General features: G+C 36.8%; 1 protein-coding gene across 2 annotated transcripts in view; it reads left to right on the plus strand.

Annotated features, from left to right (window-relative positions):
• Window positions 1-21,352, plus strand: part of ANAPC1 (anaphase promoting complex subunit 1) — a 96,397-nt gene that overhangs the window by 41,286 nt on the left and 33,759 nt on the right. For both annotated transcript variants that reach the window (XM_030311142.1, XM_030311144.1), the window contains 9 exons: window positions 1,540-1,618; window positions 2,433-2,469; window positions 2,567-2,637; window positions 5,122-5,300; window positions 8,433-8,647; window positions 10,912-11,030; window positions 15,847-16,118; window positions 18,484-18,718; window positions 19,997-20,088. In XM_030311142.1, coding sequence (XP_030167002.1) covers window positions 1,540-1,618; window positions 2,433-2,469; window positions 2,567-2,637; window positions 5,122-5,300; window positions 8,433-8,647; window positions 10,912-11,030; window positions 15,847-16,118; window positions 18,484-18,718; window positions 19,997-20,088 — 1,299 coding nt within the window. The remainder of the gene's footprint in view (window positions 1-1,539; window positions 1,619-2,432; window positions 2,470-2,566; window positions 2,638-5,121; window positions 5,301-8,432; window positions 8,648-10,911; window positions 11,031-15,846; window positions 16,119-18,483; window positions 18,719-19,996; window positions 20,089-21,352) is intronic.

The raw sequence follows: 21,352 nt of genomic DNA on the forward strand, positions 1-21,352 counted from the left end.
CCTTCAGATACAAACAAAGGACTTTGGTAAAGGTGAGTTCCTTCACGTTCCCATCCCCTTCTTGCTGGAGCAGCCTGGGTCCTTTGTGGACCTTTCCAGAGACGGGGCCTTCCCAGGCTTATTGGAGAATTTCATGCTTTTGTTTCCTCCACAGATATCACTGCACTATAAATGTCTATGTACCCTGCTCGTCTTTTCTTTTATTCCACATCCTGCTTTTCTTCATGTTGAGAAAGGCTTCAGAGCCCCCATGATTCTGAAACAGACATGCAGGAGAGTAATTCTGCTTTTTTAAAAAAAAAATGGTAGTCAAATATACATAACATATTTATATATGTATTTATATGTATTTATAATATTTTAACTATTCTTAAGTGTACAGTTAATTCAGTGGCATTAAATATATTTATAAATATTAAGAGCAGGTTTAGGGGCGCCAGGGTGGTTCAATACATAAAGCGTCTGACTCTTGATTTCAGCTCAGGTCATGATCTCACGGTTCATAAGATCGAGCTCCACATTGGAGTCCATGCTGACAGCATGGCCTATTTGGGATTCTCTCCCTCTCTCTCTCTCTCGCCTCCCCCTCCTCTCAAAATACATCCGTGAAAAAAAAACTTCTAAAATATTAAGAGCAGGTTAATTCCAGAACTTTTACATCCTTGATGCTTATGTGGAAACATTTAAGTGAAACCACCAAATATGTTGGTACTGTCCAACTCTGCTGGATGGGGGGAGACTTGATGTGTAGCTAGCCACAAAGGGGAGCCAGAGAAATAAGAATATACCAAGTTGGTCAGCCTCCAACTTAAATTATGTTAGTCAACTTGTAGATACTTGTATTACAACTTTTCTTTGTGAGATATGATGTCAGTTAGGTTCAGGACTGTGTCATTTGCAGTGCTTGTATTGGTTTAGAATATAGGGTTTTTAAGATTCTCCTGCGTTATAGTAAAATTTTAATGGAATCGTGCTGCTTTCTTTGAAAAGAAAAAAAAGCTTAGTGCAGGTGCAGATATTGGTGGTAGTAAATATTCAAATGAGAACTTTGAAGGCCAAAGTGAAGGGTGTGGGTTAGGGTTCACCTAACCAGAAACAACCCAAGTGTTTGTCAGTTTATGAATGGAGAAAGTTTGGTACATCTGTGTAATGGAATACTACTTAGCAATAAAAAGAAACCAACTACAGACGCACGCAGTAATGTGAATGAATCTCAGAGGGATGCTAAGTTGAAGAAGTAGGACACAGAAGCTTATATAATCTAAGATTCCATTTATGTGATATTGTTGAATAGGCAAAACCATAGGGAAAGAAAACAGGAGTTGTTTCCTGTGCTGGGTGTAGGAGGAGTAGATTGATTACAAAGGGTGCAGGGAGCTTTTTGGTGTGATAGAAGTGTTCCACATCATGATTGTAGTAGTGATTGTATTATTGTATGTTGTCAACCCTCAAAGCTGTACACCTAAAATAGATGAATTTTCCTCTGTGTAATTATACGTCATTCGTTTGAAAAATAATGTAAATTTTCTCCTTATGCAGAGTATTGCACTCTACATACTTGGTAATGAGAGCTCTGTTTCTGATGAATCTTCACAGTATTTATCCAGGATAACTATAGGTAAGTCAGTGTAATGTTAGACTTCCCAAAATGAATTTTTTTACCCCAAAACACAGTTTTACAAATGTTAATATCAGAATTGAGATTAAAAAATTAAAGATTTCCTAAGTGTTCTAGAGGCCATGTCTTGCCTCATTTTAGTGGTGGCCTTTTGCACTGTTCTTGTCTGTGGTTTATAGCTAATTTTCAGAGACCAGGAGTACTTCAGATCTAACAAATTTTACATTTTTTCAATGTATGTAAAAAGGACTTATTTTATTTTATTTTAATTTTATTTTTTGTCCATAATCTTAATCTTACTGTCTTCAGTATCCCCTTTGCAAAGTACGGTAACATATTCAAAGATTCCAGGAACCAGGCATAGACATCTCTGAGGACTATTATTTGGCCTACCACAGAGTATTAATTTACATTTAATGATATTATTGACATAATTGAGTTTAAGTCAGTTATTTTTATAAGTTTCTCTATTCAGGTTCTGTTTTAGTCGGTGTGAGCCTCTGTACTAAATGTACCATAAATTAAGTGGCTTAAACAACAAACTATTTCTCACAGTTCTGGAGGTAATGAAACCCAAGATCAGAGTGCCAGCGCGGTCATTTTCTGGTGAGAACACAGATTTCTGGTGTGCAGATGGCTATCAAAAAAGGACTATTTTGGCCTCAGGGAAATTATTATACTTTCCAGCCTGCCAGAGGACTGCTTACTTTTGTTTTAGGAGTTGTTTGAATTTTCATTTCCAAGTGTCTTCTGTTATATGTTCTCTTTATCAGGATAACTATCAAAATAAAATTTCCTTTTTATTGCCTTTTAGCCCCCCAGAAGTCACAAGCAGAACAAGAAGAAAACAGGTGATTTTTATTCAGATGATGCTTTTATATTAAAAATATAAAACATTATTGCATCTTACTATTCTTTTTAATATTTTTGTGTTTTATTCTCTTACAGGTTTAGTTTCAGGCATTCTACATCAGTTTCTAGTCTAGCTGAACGATTAGTCGTCTGGATGACTGATGTAGGTAAGGTAGTCTTTGTTACTTTTTATGTGTCTTTGAGATACTGGTGAGAACCCCCTGCTTTCCCTGGACACCTCCTTGTTCAGTAGGCCGTGCTTCTTCACAGCGAGCTAGAACTGGGAAGCAGGAGAAGAGAGGGACTCTCGTTCTATGAAAGGATCCTGCAGGACCAGTGTTATGGCACTTCAAGCCTCACTTCCTTTCCCTGACCATGTCATACCTTCTGTATTATAATACCTAGTATACCAGCTTTTATCTCTTGATGGGTCAGAAATGTTTATTTGCTTCACCTTAGGCCAGTTAAAGCTGTAGCTATGTGGACTGGCCTTAGAATGGAGAACTGTAATCACTACACGTACAGACTTGAAGCCGTTGTAATACTCAGATATCAGAAAGTATTTCTGGCTAATTGTAAAGTAATTGTACAAACACTTCAGGGTGTGCTTTTGAAGAATATAGGCTAGTGGTTTAGGCTCCAAGATGAGGATATAGCTGGAAAGAGGGAAAGGGAGGAAAGGAGTTCCCTGTTCTCTTTTCTCAAAGCCAGTGCTCTTAGGATTTAAATGGAGTAAAATACTAAAGACCTTTTTTTTTTTTTTGAAAATAAAGAACTAAAAATTTTAAATTATGGATATGAAGATATAAAAAATGACAATGTTATAGTATAGTCTGTTATAAAATAATGGTGTAATGAATATTACAGGATGTCTGAGTTCTTATTTAAAGACTATTCTAAACGACTTAGTTTTTCACTGTTGTTTTAAATATGCTCTCATGAAAATTACAATATTATTGTATAGTATTACAGATAAGATACCTGTGCTGAAAAATATTAGATGAGTTAGTTCGGTCCATTTGTATATCATATGATATTTAATAAAAGTGTTATTCTCGTAGAAGGGAACATTTTTACCTCAATAATTAATCAACTTCCAATATTAATAAATAATATATAATAGTATAAAATTGAGAAATTCGTTATAGGAAAAATAAATTTTAATTTACCTAAGGTCTTGAAAATTTTAAATATGAAGTATGGTATAATATAAAAGAATGCATAAAATGTGTATGTTTAGAGGTCACCTACCATTATAAGTAGAACATTGCTAGTGTACTAGAAGGCCCTTGCATGTCCATTCTGTGTGATATCTTCCTCTCACACAGCCTACTGCTGCAGGTAACCACGGCCCTACCAAGGTTTTTTATTACCTTCCCTCATTCTTTTTTCTTTTTTCTTTTTTTAAATGCTTATTTTTCAGAGAGAGAGAGAGAGAGAGAGAGAGCAAGGGAGGGGCAGAGAGAGAGGGAGACACAGCAACTGAAGCAGGCCCCAGGCCCTGAGCTGTCAGCACAAGCCTGATGTGGGGCTCGAACCCACGAACCGCGAGATCATGACCCAAGCCAGTTGTTCGCTTAACTGAGCCACCAGGCGCCCCGTTCCCTCATTACTTTCATAGTTTTATCATCTTTTTTTTTTTTTTTAAATGTGTATTTATTTTTAAGAGAGAGGGAGAGATAGAGCATGAGCAGGGGAAGGGCAGAGAGAGAGGGAGACACAGAATCTGAAGCAGGCTCTAGGCTCTGAGCCGTCAGCACAGAGCCGGATATGGGGCTCGAACTCACAAACTGTGAGATCATGACCTGAGCCGAAGTTGGATCATTAACCAACTGAGCCACCCAGGCGTCCCCATAGTTTTATCATCTTTATCTGTTGCTTAGTGTTGTAGGTCTTTGAACTTCATATAAATGAATGTAGATATAAATTATTTTTTTCACTCAATTCATCCGTATTAACTCATGTAGCAGTAGATCATTCATTTTCACTACTCTATACTCTATGGTTTTAATATATTCCAGTTTACTCTATTGATGATAGCAGTTGGGCTGTTTCCTCCCTACCCTTTTTTTGTCATAGTGAATAGCGTTGCTAATCAGTATGTTAATACTTGTGTCCTGGTGCACATGTACACAAATTTCTGTATGGCTGTTAATGGACCATAAGGGGTGGACCTATGTGTACATGCTGCGTGTTTTCCAAAGTGATTGTACCACTACCAACTGTGGATGGGAATTACTATTTTTCTACATAGTTGCCAACACTTGGTGTTGATTTACTTTAATATTTGTCTGTCAAGTGAATGAAATTATATATTTAGTAGTTTTTAATTTGAACTTTCCTGATCACTCAGGAAATAAACCATCGTTTCATATGTTTATTGACCATTTGTGTTTCTTTTTTGGGAAATGTCTTTTTGTCCTTCCTGTCTTTCCTGTTGGGTTGTTTCTCTTTTTCTGAAGGTTTTTAGTTCTTTTAAAGAGACCTTTTATACTAATCCCTGATGTTAAGACATTAGTCTGGTAGTAAGGTGAATGAAATAGATTTCTCTTTTTATTTGTCAGGATAGATATTGATTAATTTCAGACAGAGGATAATTGGGACAATAGCAGGTCTGAATGAAAAATGTTCTCCTTTCCTTTCATCACAAGGTTTCACTTTAAGAGACTTGGAAACTCTTCCCTTTGGAATCGCTCTTCCCATCAGAGATGCAATTTACCACTGTCGTGAACAGCCTGCTTCAGACTGGCCAGAAGCTGTCTGTCTCCTGATCGGACGGCAGGATCTGTCCAAACAGGCCTGCGAAGGAAACTTGCCCAAAGGGAAATCTGTGAGTATTAACACTGAAAGTTCAAAGTTCAGGTTTAGTCTCAAAATCGAAGTAGAAATCTTCATTTTTCTCTTAAGTCTTTTTCCAAGTGTATATATCAGTTTGTCTTTTATGTTTTATGCCATGGGGTTTATAATTGGGCAGATACTCTTATGTATGAATTGACATGGGAACAGAGATTTTGTGAAGGCTCTGTTTTGCCTAGACTTTGCTTTTGAGTTAGGACAAGTGCTGAGTGTATACATCCAGTACCATGACTCTTTCTCTACTTGTTGGTAGTGAAATTGGTAAGTAACTACTTTCATAGTTAATAGCCTCATTTTGAATATGTAACTATTTTCTCTTTCCTACTTTTTTTGATGTGAATTTCTCGATTTTAACCTTTGAAATAGATGTAAATACATGTTTAATCACATAAAACTGAAGCTGCAGGAAAAAGTTCTTTGAGAGCTGGGATAAGAGACACTAAAGTTGTTTAGAAGATGTCTTAGATTATCCCTCCTGAAATTCTGTCCTTTGTCAGTCTTCCAATCTGCTTTTACTCTTTTTATTATTATTATTATTATTACTATTATTATTTTTAATTATTTTTTAACTCACATCCAAGTCAGCATATGGTGCAAAAGTGATTTCAGGAGTAGATTCCTTAATGGCCCTTATCCATTTAGCCCATCCCCCTCCCACAACCCCTTCAGCAACCCTCTTTGTTCTCCATATTTAAGAGTCTCTTATATTTTGTCCCCCTCCCTGTTTCAATATTATTTTTGCTTCCCTTCCCTTACGTTCATCTATTCTGTGTCTTAAAGTCCTCATATGAGTGAAGTCATATGACATTTGTCTTTCTCTGACTAATTTCGCTTAGCATAATACCCTCTAGTTCCATCCACGTAGTTGCAAATGGCAAGATTTCATTCTTTTTGATTGCCATGTAATACTCCATTTGTGTGTGTGTGTGTGTGTGTGTGTGTGTGTGTGTGTATGTGTGTGTATCACATCTTCTTTATCCATTCATCCGTCAGTGGACATTGGGCTCTTTCCATACTTTGGCTATTGTTGATAGCGCTGCTGTAAACATTGGGGTGCATGTACCCCTTTGAAACAGCATACCTGTATCCCTTGGATAAAACCTGGTTAGTTCAGTTGCTGGGTCATAGGGTAGTTCTATTTTTAATTTTTTGAGGAACCGCCATACTATTTTCCAGAGTGGCAGCACCAGTTTGCATTCCTGCGCTTTTACTTCGTTTTTTAAAAGTTTATTTATTTATTTTTAGAGAGAAAGTGTGCGCACGTGTGCCCGCACATGGGGGAGGGGCAGAGAGAGCGGGAGAGACAAAGAATCCTAAGCAGGCTCCGTGCTGTTACTGTGGATCCCAACGTGGGGCTCAAACTCACCAACTTAACTGTGAGATCATGACCTGAGCCAAAACCGAGTTGGATGCTTAACCAGCTGAGCCACCCAGGCACCCACCCCCCCCAGTCTGCTTTTATAAAGAATGGGTTCTGAGAAGACTACCAATAGAAAATCAAATACATCATTACTCTCTAATGATCTCTCTTTTAAAATCAGTCTCTTTTAAAACTTAAAAATGGAATTTCTGGTACTTCTTTTAGAACTCTATTTAGCTTAAAAAAAAATGGTAGTATTGCATTACCCTGAGGATCAGAGAGGATTCTGGGATGGTTTTTCCACTCCAGGTGACTCTTCAACTTTGTTTATATCCCTAAGAGAATAGCACACATTTGCCTCATCACTTACTAGCTTTTGAACATATTAATCAAAATGTAACTATTTATACTCCACATTAGGTCTTAGGCTATTAATGCTTCTTCAGACCTTCTGAGTCTGTATCACAATTTGCCTGCTGGGTCTGTGACAGAAGCTGTTGCCATGGATCCCATCTCCAGCATCGTTGGCCCAGCATATCTTGCCTTTTATCTATACTTGTGTAACAGCTCTTAGTTGAATTACTATTTGTCTTGTTCTAAACAGAAAACCATTTTTTTTTTTTGCTAATAATATGATGATCCTTTTCTTTACCAAGATAAATTTTAGTATTTAGACTTGTTTTGTTACTGAGAGCAGTTTAACATCATTAGCACTAAAACCAAATGATATTGATAATCTTTGATTTGTATTTAGGTGTGATTTTAAGTAATTCTGTCTAAATTCAATTTGTTCAGTTATTTGAGACTACCTTTTATAACTCTTCTATTTTCAGTGCATTGGCTATTTGGGTCTATACTTTATAGCAAACTGACCCATTAGAATATAGTTTTTTTCAAAATTAGATATTCCATAGGAACCATAATGAATATTTATGAACTAAGTAAGAAGGATTGGTTAATCATATCTATTATTTTTTTTCCAGCTAATGTTGCTTCCACATTAAATGTCATAAAACATTAGCATTTTAAATGGAATTAATTTTTTGTTAAAGGAGTATAAAATCCTTGAGAGAAAATGAGAAGATTTCATGCTATTCATATCTAGGTTGAAGTGTGATTGAATTATCTGGATGGGGAAGGCTCATATGAAAGCACATGCTGAGCTTCTGAGAAAGAATGATAATCAAGGGATTAACCCTTCTCGCTTGTTTTGCTGCAGTCTGATTAAGAAATCCAATTAAGAAACATCCTTATAAAAAAGTGAAAATCAATTATGATCCATTTTAAAGTACTAAAGTAAGAAAGTACTGTTAACTTCCTCCAGTCTTTGGTATATACCCTTCCAGGTTGTTTTCTTCTGCTTATATTAATCAAAGATATTATTTAAGTTAGCCTGGGTTCTTCAGTAATAGTGAGTGGGTTTCTAGTAATTTGTTTCCTTTTTAGAACATTTAGGATATAGTTATATTTTTATTTATTTAGAATGTTTCTCTAATGGAGTCAGCTGACTATTGTCCTAAATCTAATGTTTTTTCCCTTAGCTCAATAAAGAATTTTCTCAAGTGAGCAATATGATTGTACTTTTAAAAAAGACTTCTAGATCTAAGTCCCAGTATACACTGGGTACCCAAACCAGCTTTGTTCTCTGTACTGATAGAGTCATAGTACATCATCCTATATATCTTTGTGTTCAGTGAGTGCATGGTCGTTGGTTTTTAAATTATTACAACCAAGTCTGTTACTCAGGTGCTCTCATCAGATGTTCCTTCAGGAACAGAAACTGAGGAGGAAGATGATGGCATGAATGACATGAATCAGGAAGTTATGTCATTAATATGGAGTGAAGATTTAAGGGTGCAGGACGTACGAAGACTTCTTCAAAGTGCGCATCCTGTCCGTGTCAATGTAGTACAGTATCCAGAACTCAGTGACCATGAGTTTATTGAGGAAAAAGAAAACAGGTAAAGGAAACATGTCATTATCTCTTGTCGGTGTTTTTTTTTTTTTTTTTTTTTTTAACGTTTATGTATTTATTTTGAGAGAGAGAGAGAAAGTGCACACATGGGGGAGAGGCAGAGAGAGAATCCCAAGCAGGGGTTGCACTGTCAGAGCAGAGCATGACGCGGGGCTCAATCCCACGAATCATGAAATCATGACCTGAGCTGAGGTCAGGAGTCAGACACTTAATGGACTAAACCACCCAGGCGCCCCTCTTGTCAATGTTTTTTTGTGCTTTAAAACCCTAAAAAGATACTTCGGAGTTAAAAGTACCATGTATTTTAAGTTTTTGTTCAAACTTGGTAAACCATAACATTTTTTCAAAGTATTTGAAACGTAAGAGTATCTGATGACATAAGTGACCCTCCTCTCGAAATATAGCTATGTGCTATTTAGAAAAGGTGACTCTAAGACCATTTTGCTTAATATAAAGTTTTTAGTGTAGTTTAAACTTATACCAGTAAGTTTTTTTTCTGTTCTGATCAGTAATACTCTCTGAAACTTCTCTGCTGCCATTCTCTAACATACATTATTTCTGTTGGTAATTGTAAGACTCAGTAGTACCCATTCTGTGACATTTCAGGGTTGTTGCCTTGGGACAATTCCACTTATATTTTAAAATTCTTTCCTGTCCTGTTAACCTGCCTTGTATCTATCCTCTGTAATTTTTCCACTATGATTTTCTGGTTCTCCTTAACTTTGCTTACTGTGGTACTGCTTTAAGGGGAAGGACCATCCACACTTAGCCTCAGGGTGCTGAAGATCTGAATTAGTCATAATCTTCCTCTCACACTTTCCTCTCCATATATACCTAGGTAATAGAGGAGATTGAGTGACAGAAGTTGTGTGAAAGCCTAGGTTGGCCACTATCCGCTGGGTATCTTTGGATGAATTACTTAACTTCTTGTTGCCTCAACTATAAGAATAGGCATAATTGTAGCATTCGTACATCACAAGGTTGCTCTGTGTGTACAGTGAGTTATTTCTACGTAGTGGTTAGAACACTGTCCAGTATGTAGTAAAGCTGAATGCAGTTAGCCATGATTATTAACTGAGTTCATTGATACAATGCTAGTTTTTTTTTTTTTTTTTTACCTTTTAATATCTCTGAAATCAGAATATGTTTTTTAGTCAATAGGTATTATAGTTTAATTGGCAATATTTTTTTAGTGCCTCATGAAATAGTGATGCGTCTTATAATCAGTGACATCTTAAATAGAAAGGATTACAGTACTGTTTCCGTTATCACAGTTTTGTGGATTATATTTAAGGTTTCTGCTAAAAACATTCTATGGGATTGCCTTGAATTTTTCTGATTCTAAATTAACGTGGGGCATTGTTCCTAAAGAATCTTAGGATAGCAAATTTTCTTCACCAAAAAATTAGAAAAGCTGTATGTGTATACAGTTAGAGAACGTGCTTATGAATAGCTTTGTCTGCAGAGAAAAAGCCTCTGAAGGGATTTTTTTGTGTCTTCAGATATAACTTGTGTTGTTTGTTTCCTGATTATAAATGCCCCTACTTCCACAATTTCTGTTTGATTTTTCTTTTTAAGGGGCTACATGGAACAGGATTTAATATAGAAACAAGAGTGGTGTATTAGTTTCAAACTAGAGCCCACTGAAGCCATTTTAACCTTGAATATAACTGATTTATAATGCTATTAATCCTATAAATCTTGGCCATCATGTAAGTGAAACTAATTATTTTTTCCCTGGAGACACTATGAAATCCACTGGCTTCCAATATAGGGAGTTTCTTTCCTTTCCTGTGTACAGGCCACAGAGGTAGCACTACTCAGGCTTTGGTGGCAGAAAGGATGGGAGGAGGATCCCAGAGATGTAGTGGATGCAGTTAGTCTGAAAGTAACAAAACGAGGAAACCCAAAACATACAACATTTTCCTTTGAGCAGGTTAGCATCAGAGTGGAATTTTACATTTCTCTTTGTGGATGTCCAGGGAGGGTTGGCTTGATTTATAGCCCATCTGGTTTTCACTCAAAGCAAATATGAAAAGAAAGGAAATGCATCTCTCTCTTAGAATTTCTAAGGGGCACAGAGTATTAAAATGAGAATAACCACGTTTGGATCACATCTTTGTTTGGATTTACTTTGATGTGATTTCATCTTACCAGCACTTCTTCTTTTGGAATACTTTCCTACAGATTACATTCCAGTTTCTTTTTGCTTAAAGGTTTTTCACATGTTGGTTTTGATTTTAATTATAGATTGCTCCAGTTGTGTCAGCGAACTATGGCCCTTCCCGTAGGACGAGGAATGTTTACCTTGTTTTCATACCATCCTGTTCCAACGGAACCACTGCCTATTCCTAAATTGAATTTGACTGGTATGTTAAATTCTGTGCTCAGCAAGAAAGGAAAATGATTAAGTATTATTTTTAGTGGCGTTGTTGAATTGTTTTAGTTAAAACCAAAGAAGTGTTCTTTCTATCCCCATTGATTTCATATATTATTAATAGCTACTCTAGTGGTTGTCAAAGCTCAAATAGCAAAGCACAGTAACATTGAGGGACGTAGCATGGAGCCTGTTACTAAGTTTTGCTTTTAATGAAACCATTTCATGATATAAAAAGGCACTTGGGAAAGTTTAGAAAGATACTGATAATGGTGAGGTTATTGAACTTTAAATAATCTTAAAGTAGAATATGTAAATGCTCAAGTACAGTAGTCTCACTTGGTAGGGTTCACTGGTGTTAACATTTTGGTATATATGGTTCTCAGTTTTTTCTATTTTATAATTTTATATGTGCTTAATTATCAGCAAATTTGAATCTGTTTTAGAAATTGTTCTAAAATTTACTGTAGAGGGAGAATCCTTTCATACCTACCAAACATAGGTGTACAATTATATTGTGTATATGTGTAGGTAGGTAGGTATTTGTATACACGTTTTTAATCAACAACTTGATTTTTTGTTTGCTCCAGAGTATTTTATTTAATGGAATATAGTTTATGTAAACAACCTGGTTTTGTTGGAAGTTACCATTTTTTTGCTATTATAAACATGTTGTCAGGAGGGTGTAATCATTTAGTTTAATTGCTTTAAAAGTGGAATTCCTAGGACAGCAAGATTTTAAGGCTTTGATATAACATATTGTTAAATTACCTTTCTGATTGGTTGTGTGGATCTTTATTTCTGTGAGATGGAAGTGTGTTCATTTCTCAATATTATGGGTTACAGTGGGTTTTATAGTGCATGCTCACCTAATGCTAGTTTGAATATGTTCTCAAGGTGCCGGTTGTGTACATTGAAATTATCATTGAAAATTCCGGAACTATAATATGTGTGGTTTCATGAGACCTCTACAAAATATATATATTATACATGCAGTAATATATATAATATATGGAAATATAATTCCACGGTGTTTTAAGTTGCACAATTTAATAAAATCCAGGGTCCCACTTAGATATGTGGAGATCTTACACATTTAGTAGCATACGGAAAATGAGAGAAGAACACATTTTCATCTTATTATATCTGTTCTGGAGCCCTAATCTTATTTAGAGATACAGCAAGCAGAATTACCTTCAGTATTTGAATTGTTCTCCCTCTTAGAGATGAAGCAGAATGGCAAAATTTGACTAATTACTGAATCTTAGAGAACAGGGTATATAGGTGTTCATTCTATTAGTCTTTCAACTGTTTGAAGGTTTTCATATAAAGAATTTGGGTTAAAAAGAAAATAATCTCATGCAAGGTTGGCAAATGTTAAAATGTATTAAATCTGGGCAGTGATGCTTGGGTGGGTGTTACAATATAAATACATGAATCCTCTTTTTTGTTTTCTGAATACATTTAATTAAATTTGTATATTCAAATTTGCATGTTCTGACATTCATCCAAACTTTTATTTAGCCATTTTGGCAAGCTCTTCCCCCCCCAAAAACCTATTATCTTGTTTTAATAGTAAGTTAATTTAGGAAAAGATACTTTCTTAGAATAAACAGCTCTTTAACTCACACTGTTACACTCTATTTGTACTTTTGTGTGTTGTTATTCTTATTGAAGAAAATTTGTTTTAGCCTTTGCCTGTCATTTTCTCTTGTGTGTAAATACTCTGTCTTATGCATATGATGAATTGTCTTAGAAAGTGAGTTTTTTCATTATTAATCTTTCTGCCTTTTGAGAAAGTAAAAGTATACTTCATGAACTTGTCACCCTGTGTGGTGCTGTCATGCACCAGCATTTGAGTTAGCTCTTAGGTACACAAAGTAAAACAAACATATTTTACTTTGTGTGTATGTATATGTATACCAACTCCAATTAAGACATTATGCATCTTGGGGCGCCTGGGTGGCGCAGTCGGTTGGGCGTCCGACTTCAGCCAGGTCGCGATCTCGCGGTCTGTGGGTTCGAGCCCCGCGTCAGGCTCTGGGCTGATGGCTCGGAGCCTGGAGCCTGTTTCAGATTCTGTGTCTCCCTCTCTCTCTGCCCCTCGCCCGTTCATGCTCTGTCTCTGTCTGTCCCAAAAATAAATAAAAACGTTGAAAAAAAAAAAATTAAAAAAAAAAAAAGACATTATGCATCTATTTGAAATTTATTTTACATAACTTCAGAACTCCTTTAAAACCATATTTTCAAACGTGTAGTGAACTGTGCAATTTTGTGCAATATTTGGAATACTTAAACATTCATCCATGGCGTGACTTAATTAATACAGAACATTAAAGATGTAAAAAGAATTTGTATTTGCCAGTACACAGTGTAGATCAAAACCAAAAGACTCAAGGAATTCTAAGAGAGCATAGCATCATGAACACTTTTTTAAATTTATTTGTTTTAATGTTTATTTATTTTTGAGAGAGAGGCAGAGGGTGAGCAGGGGAGGTGTAGAGAGAGGGAGACACAGAATCGGAAGCAGGCTCCAGGCTCTGAGCTGTCAGCACAGAGCCAGACGCAGGGCCCAAACTCACGAACTGTGAGATCATGACCTGAGCCAAAGTCATATGGATTCTTAACTGAGCCACCCAGGCGCCCCATTTTATTATTTTTTAGACCTGTTTTTTTTTTTTTAATGTTTGTTTATTTTTGAGAGAGACGGAGAGTGAGCGGAGGAGGGGCAGAGAAAGAAAGGGAGACACAGAATCCGAAACAGACTCGAGCTGTCAGCACAGAGCCCGATGCGGGGCTGACTCACAAACTGCAAGATCACGACCTGATCCGAAGTCAGATGCTTAACCAACTGAGCCATCCAGGGACCCCCTAGAACTTTTTTTTTTTCATTTATTTATTTTGAGAGAGAGAAAGAGAACGTGTATGTGTGAGCATGTTGTGAAGGGGCAGAGGGAGAGGGAGACAATCCTGAGCTGGATCTGCGTTGTCAGCGTGGAGCCCAACGTGGGCCTCAAACTCACGAACTATGAGATTGTGACCTGAGCTGAAATCAAGGGTCGGACCCTTAAGCCACCCAGGTGCCTCTTCATTTTTTTTTTTTTTTTAATAAGCTTTTTTCTGTTTGAAAGAAAAATTTCAAAGCAGTAGGTATCCTAATCAGATCTGATTAAAGTTAAATTGGCATCAGTTATCTGATTCTAGCCCCATGTATTTTAGCAAAAGGATGATGAATTATTTTGTTTTTAAAATAATTATTATTATTTTTGGGGGGTAGAGTTGACACATAATGTTACATTAGTTTCAGGTGTACAGCGTAGTGATTCAATAACTGTATGTTATCCTCACCACAAGTATAGGTACCATCTGTCACCATAGAATGTTGTTATAATACCATTGACTATATTCCCAATGCTGCACCTTTTATTTCTGTGACTTACTCATTCTATAACTGGAAGCCTGTATCTCCTTCCCACTCTCCTTCACCCATTTTGGCCATTGCCCTATTCCCCTCCTTTCTAGTAATCATCACTTTATTCTCTGTATTTATAGGTCTGATTCTGCTCTTTGTTTATTCATTTCTTTTGTTTTTTAGATTCCACATATAAGTGAGATTATATAGTATTTGTCTTTATCTATTTGACTTACTTCACTTAGCGTAATACCTTCTAGGTTCATTCATGTTGTTGTAAATGGCACGATCTCATACCTTTTAATGGCTGAGCAAAATTCCTCTGTGTGTGTGTGCGTGTGTCTTTGTGTGTGTATGTGTGTATGTGCGTGCCTACGCTACATCTTTATTCATTTGTTGATGGATGCTTGGGCTGCTTTCATATTTTGGCTATTGTACATAATACTATAGTAAGCATAGGGGTGAATGTATCTTTTCAAATTAATGCTTTTGTTTTTGAGGGGTAGTGAATACCCAGTAGTGGAATTACTGGATTAAATGGTATTTCTGTTTTTAAATTTTTGAGGAACTTCCATAGTGTTTTCCACATTTACATTCTCACTAACAATGCACAAGGGTTCCTTTTTCTCCACATCCTTGTTAACATTTGTTAATTCTTGTCTTTTTGATTCTAACCATTCTGCTAGGTGTAAAGTGATATTTCACTGTGGGTTTGATTTGCATTTCCCAGATGATTGGTGATGTTGAATGTCTTCTCATATATGTTAGCCATCTGTATGTCTTCTTTGGAAAGATGTCTATTCAGAATCTCTGCCCATTTTTAATTAGATTTTTTTTTGATGTTGACTTGTAGAAGTTGAATATTAACCCCTTATCAGATATATGATTTTCAAATATCTTCTCCCATTCAGTAGGTTGCCTTTCTGTTTTGTTGATGGTTTCCTTTGCTGTACCAAAGCATTTTATTTTGATGTCATCCCACTAGTTTATTTTTGCTTTTGTTTCCCTTGCTTTAGGTGACATAGTTAGAATAATGTTGCTTTGGCTGATATCAAAGAAATTACTGCCTATGTTCTCTTCTAGGAGTTTTTTGGTTTCACTTCTTACATTTAGATCTTTAATCCTTTGGAGTCTGTTTTTATATATGATGTAAAAAAGTGGTCCAGTTTCAGATAATGAATTATTTTAAACAAGTAGTATTCTTCCACCTTGAATCAGGTTTGACGTACATGTGTAAAAGTTTAAGTACTCACAGTAACCTAATATCATTCCAACTACTATGGGGTTAAGGGTTTCAAATGTAGAAAAGGTAATCTCGTTTTCAAAAATCTAAATTGAATAATTATGGATTTATGAATTATTACTCTCTCAATTTTAAATTCGTTTGCCTGAATAGGACGGGCCCCTCCTCGGAACACAACAGTAGACCTTAACAGTGGAAACATCGATGTGCCTCCCAACATGACAAGCTGGGCCAGCTTCCACAATGGTGTGGCTGCTGGCCTGAAGATAGCCCCTGCCTCCCAGATCGACTCAGCTTGGATTGTTTATAATAAGCCTAAGCATGCTGAGTTAGCCAATGAATATGCTGGCTTTCTCATGGCCCTGGGTCTGAATGGGCACCTTACCAAGCTGGCTACTCTCAATATCCATGACTACTTGACCAAGGTGAGACTCTCAGCTCCTGGCATTGTGCCTCATCTGGGCCACTGCAGTAGCTCCTAATCGTTCTGTTTGCTCTTCTTTATTTTTGTTCCTCTAAATCCATTGTTCTCACAGCAGGCAGAGTGATCTTTCTAAAGACTTCCCGTGTCAAAACTTTTTAAAGATTTTGCATTGCTCTTGATACACATTCCAGGAGCCTATGTGATCCCACTCGTCCAACTTTGCTTTGTATTTCTCATCCCCTTGCTCTCCACATTCCAACCATAGGGACTGGCCATTTGAGCTTCTTGGTAAACCACATTTTTTCACATCAGAGCTTGGCAAACCAAACTCTTTCTCTTGGTGTGAACTCTTCCATTTTTATGTCATAAAAATTCACGCATTTAAAGTCTACAATTCAGTGGTTTTTAGTGTATTCAAAGAATTGTATATCCATTACTGTTGTTAATTTTGGAACATGTTCATCAGTCCATAAAGGAATCTCATAGCCAATAGCAGTAACTCCATTCCCTTTTCCCTCAGGCCTCTGGCAACCACAGGTCTACTTTCTGTCTCTATGGATTTACTGATTCTGGACCTTTCATATAAATGGAATCATAAAATAGGTGGTCTTTTATGACTGGCTTCTTTGTCTTACCATAATGTTTTCAAGGTTTGTTCATGTTGTATCATGTATTAGCACTTCATTCTTTTTTATTGCTCAGTAGATACTCCATTGTATGGATATACTGTATTTATCCATTCATCAGTTAGTGGATATTTGGGTTATTTCTACTTTCTAACTGTTATGATTAGTGATGCTGTAAACACATGCATGTTTTTGTGTGGATGTATGTTTTCATTTCTCTTGGATATATTCCTAGGAGTAGAATTGCTGGGTCATGTGGTAAATGTTTGTTTAAATTTGAGGAACTACCAAACTGTTCCCAGAGTGGCTGTACCTTTTTACGATCCCACCGGCAATACATCAGGATTCTAGTTTCTCCGCATTCTTGCCAACACTTGTCTGTCTTTTTAATTGTAGTCATCCTAGTAGGTGTGAAGTAATATCTTCTTGTTTTGGTTTGCATTTCCCTGATGGCTAATGATGTTGAGCATCTTTTCATGTGTTCATACACCATTTGTAAGTCTTCTTTGGAGAAATGTCTGTTCAGATCCTTTATTTTAAAATTGGGTTGTCTTAACCAAGTTGTATTCTTTATATATTCTAGATACTAAGTTCATTAACAGATAAGTGATTTGCAAAAATTTTCTCCTATTCTGTGGGCAGACTTTTCACTTTCTGATGGTATCCTTGAAGCACAAAAGTTTTTAATTTTAATGAAGTCCAGTTCATCTACTTTTTAATTTTTTTATTAAGAATTTTTTTTAAATTTATTTTTGAGAGAGAGAGAGAGAGAGAGAGAGAGAGAGAGAGAGAGAGAGAGACAGCATGTGAGCAGGGGAGGGTCAGAGAGAGAGGGAGACACAGAATCCAAAGCAGGCTCCAGGCTCTGAGCTGTCGGCACAGAGCCCAACCCAGGGCTCGAACTCACACACTGTGAGATCATGACCTGAGCTGAAGTCAGACACCCAACCGACTGAGCCATCCAGGCGCACCTCATCTATTTTTTTAATTGCTGTGCTTTGGTATCATATTTCATTGCCTAACCCATGGTCCTGTTGCATTTATACCTGTGCTTTCTTCCAGGAGTTTTATAGTTTTAGCTCTTACATTTAGTTCTGTGATCCATTTTAGAGTTAATTTTTGTGAATGATGTAAGGAAGGGGTCCAACTTTATTCTTTTGCATGTGGTCTACAATGATCACAGCACCATTTTCTGAAAAGACTATTCATTTCTCATTGAGTTGTCATGGCATCTTGTGGTCACCTAACCGTTAATGTGAAGGTTTATTTTCTGAATCACATCAGAGCCATTTACATGTTGTTCTCTCACCTGACCTCATTTTCTCTTACTTTCTAAAGCTAATTTCCTCCCTTTCCACTACTTTTCCTGGCTAATTTGTACTAATCTTTCTGGTCCTATTGTAAATTTTACTTCTTCAGAGATTCTTAATAATTCTCCAGCTCCTCCTAATCTAAATTAGGCTTTTTAAAAATACTACTTCATATTATTTTATGCCTTCTCAGTATACTGCCTTTTAAATAATATATTTGTATATTTTAATCCAGCACTTTTTTCCTCCATTGGGGCACTAGCATTGTGAGAGAAAAGAACTACGTCTGTTTAGTTTGCTGTTGTATTGTCACTTCTCACTCTGCCTGTCAGTAAAATTGCTTACTGAAAGTACTGGCAGGCAGTACTGTATTTAAGACTACATATTTGTTTTGGTAGTGATTTACATTTCATTCTACTTTCTACCTTAGGGTCATGAAATGACAAGCATTGGACTGCTCCTTGGTGTTTCTGCTGCTAAACTGGGCACCATGGATATGTCAATTACTCGGCTTCTTAGCATTCACATTCCTGCCCTCTTACCCCCAACGTCCACAGAGCTTGATGTTCCTCATAATGTCCAGGTGGCTGCAGTGGTTGGCATTGGCCTTGTATATCAGGGGACAGCTCACAGGCACACTGCGGAAGTCCTGTTGGCTGAGATAGGTATGGTATTAATAGTGCTGTGTCTTCATAAGCAAGCATACATTTTCCACTCTGCAGGAGCCAAAGTAAAAATGATAGTAAAAATCATAAAAATTAAGGGAAAAATAGTAGCTTTTGTTAGAATGTTCTCGTGCTAATTAAAAAAAAGTAATATTTTCTGAGACTGATATTAATGTGCAGATTATTAATTTGCATGTTTATTTGGTGAGCCCATTGTTGAGGTCCAGATCATATTTAATGAGGTAACCTTTGGTCTTTTTTTTTTCTCTCAGTACCTTTTTTTTTTTTTTTAAGTTTTAGTTATTTTGAGAGAGAGAGAGCGTGCATGCATGTGCTCGCATGAGTCAGTGAGGGGCAGAGAGAGTGGGAGAGAGAATCCCAAGCAGGCTGTACACTGTCAGCGCAGAGCCTGATGTGGGGATCAAACTGACGAATCACAAGATCGTGACCTGAGCGGAAATCAAGAGCTGGATGCTTAACCAACTGAGCCACCCAGGCGCCCCTAAAAGTATAAATTTAGTATCCAGCCAAACTTTTAGGATCCATACACAGAACTTCTGGCACAGTAGGGCTCACTATTATGTAGATTCAAAATAAGTGCCTAGAAATATAACATTTAGCTTAAAAACATTAAGAAATTTTTTTTAATGTTTTTTTTGAGAGAGTGCGAGCATGCGTGCATGTGCAGGGGAGGGGCAGAGAGAGGGAGACACAGAATCTGAAGCAGACTCCAGGCTTTGAGCTGTCAGCACAGAGCCCGATGTGGGGCTCGAACTCACCAACTGCTTGATCATGACCTGAGCCTAAGTCAACCGGCTGAGCCACCCTCGTTTATTTAGCCACCCGTATTTAGCTTAAAAACATAGCATCCTTCTTGTCCATCATTATCATTTGAACATGTTTTTTACCCCCTCTAATGAGTGGATTGGAAATAGCAAAACAAAAACAAAATGCGAGAGATTAAAAATTAAAATGTTTATGAGCACCGTTCAAGAATTTTTTTCTACTTCTTGATAACTTTTTTTTTTTTTTCTTAATAAAACCCAATGTTTCACAGTGTCTGAAAGTCATTGCTTTCAAATTGGTACATGAAAAGAACCATTTTGGGCTTTATTTTGTAGTAAACTGACAATTGTGGATACCATTTGTAGTAATGTATCTTTCTGAGTGAGGTTATATTGAATTCATGGTTCTTACGCAACTTACTAGAAAGTTAATTCTAAGACTTATGATAGAATTTTAAGAGGCCAGCTTGAACTGTGTTATTTTCTTTTACAGGACGGCCCCCAGGTCCCGAAATGGAATACTGCACTGACAGAGAGTCCTACTCCTTAGCTGCTGGCTTGGCCCTGGGCATGGTTTGCTTGGGGGTAAGCCCTCTCTGTGCCTTCAGATGCTTCAGTAATAATTATCTGCATGTTGAGACAAATGATCTTGGTACTTAACTCTGAATACCACTCTGTCTTACTCTGACTTAACCTGATTCTCAGCTCTTTTTTCTTTCTGCATATTTTTCAAAGTGCTAGATTTGGAAATGGAGAGAAATTGTATTGAAAAGTGGGCTTTAAGGTTTCTATCCCCCTGGCTTAGATGTAAATGCTCATGAATGAACTAAGGGAATAAAATATCTCCAAGAATCTAGGACATAAGATGAAGTGGTAGCCCCCTCAGACAAAAAAAAAAAAAAAAAAAAAAAAAAAAAAAAAAAAAAAAAAATTGTGGAAATGTGTATATGATGGGGAGCTTTAAGAGTTTATAGTAGTTGCTAGAGATAAACCATGACCTTCGTTTGGCACCCTGGTATTCACTGGGATCTCAGAATGTTGCCACCATAGTATTTGCTTTGTGGCAATGTAGTATCACTTTGATCCATCTTTAACCACATCCATGATACATAGTGTAGAATTATCAGAAACGTTTCATTAAATGACTGTCACCTAGAATGTGGGTTCCTTAACCACTAGTACAGTGTTATACTGAAACTAAGTTATATAAGGAAAGTTCACTGTCTATTAGGTTTTTGATTCTTCACATTTGACATGTGAATTAAAGAGGCAGATGGTGCACTGGAAAAGCAGCATACTGGAAATTGGGATCTTGATTTGGTCCTGACCAGTGAGTTATGTCATTTAACTACAGTATTGTCGGTTGATTAAGCAACTCCATGGATTGTTTTATATCCTTGTTTATATCCACCCCTGCCAGTTACTAGCTATGTAGCCTTGGGCTTAATATCTTGGTGCCTCACTTTCCTCATCTATAAAATGGTAGCTATTTGGTAGAATTGTTATATTAAGTAAGCTAATCCATGTTAAACATACAGAATAGTACCTGGAACAGAGAAAGTGTTCAGTAAGTTTATTATTATAGTTATTGTTGCTGATGGGGCGCCTGGGTGGCTCAGTCAGTTGAGCATCCGACTTCGGCTCAGGTCGTGATCTCGTGGTCTGTGAGTTCGAGCCCTGCGTCGGGCTCTGTGCTGACAGCTCAGAGCCTGGAGCCTGTTTCAGATTCTGTGTCTCCCTCTCTCTCTGCCCCTTCCCCGCTCATGCTCTGTCTCTGTCTCTGTCAAAAATAAACATAAAAAAAAATTTATAGTTATTGTTGCTGAAAGAGGTCATAGGCATAGTAATG

The sequence above is a fragment of the Lynx canadensis genome, chromosome A3 (assembly GCF_007474595.2).
Source record: "Lynx canadensis isolate LIC74 chromosome A3, mLynCan4.pri.v2, whole genome shotgun sequence".
Taxonomy (NCBI): Eukaryota; Metazoa; Chordata; class Mammalia; order Carnivora; family Felidae; genus Lynx; species Lynx canadensis.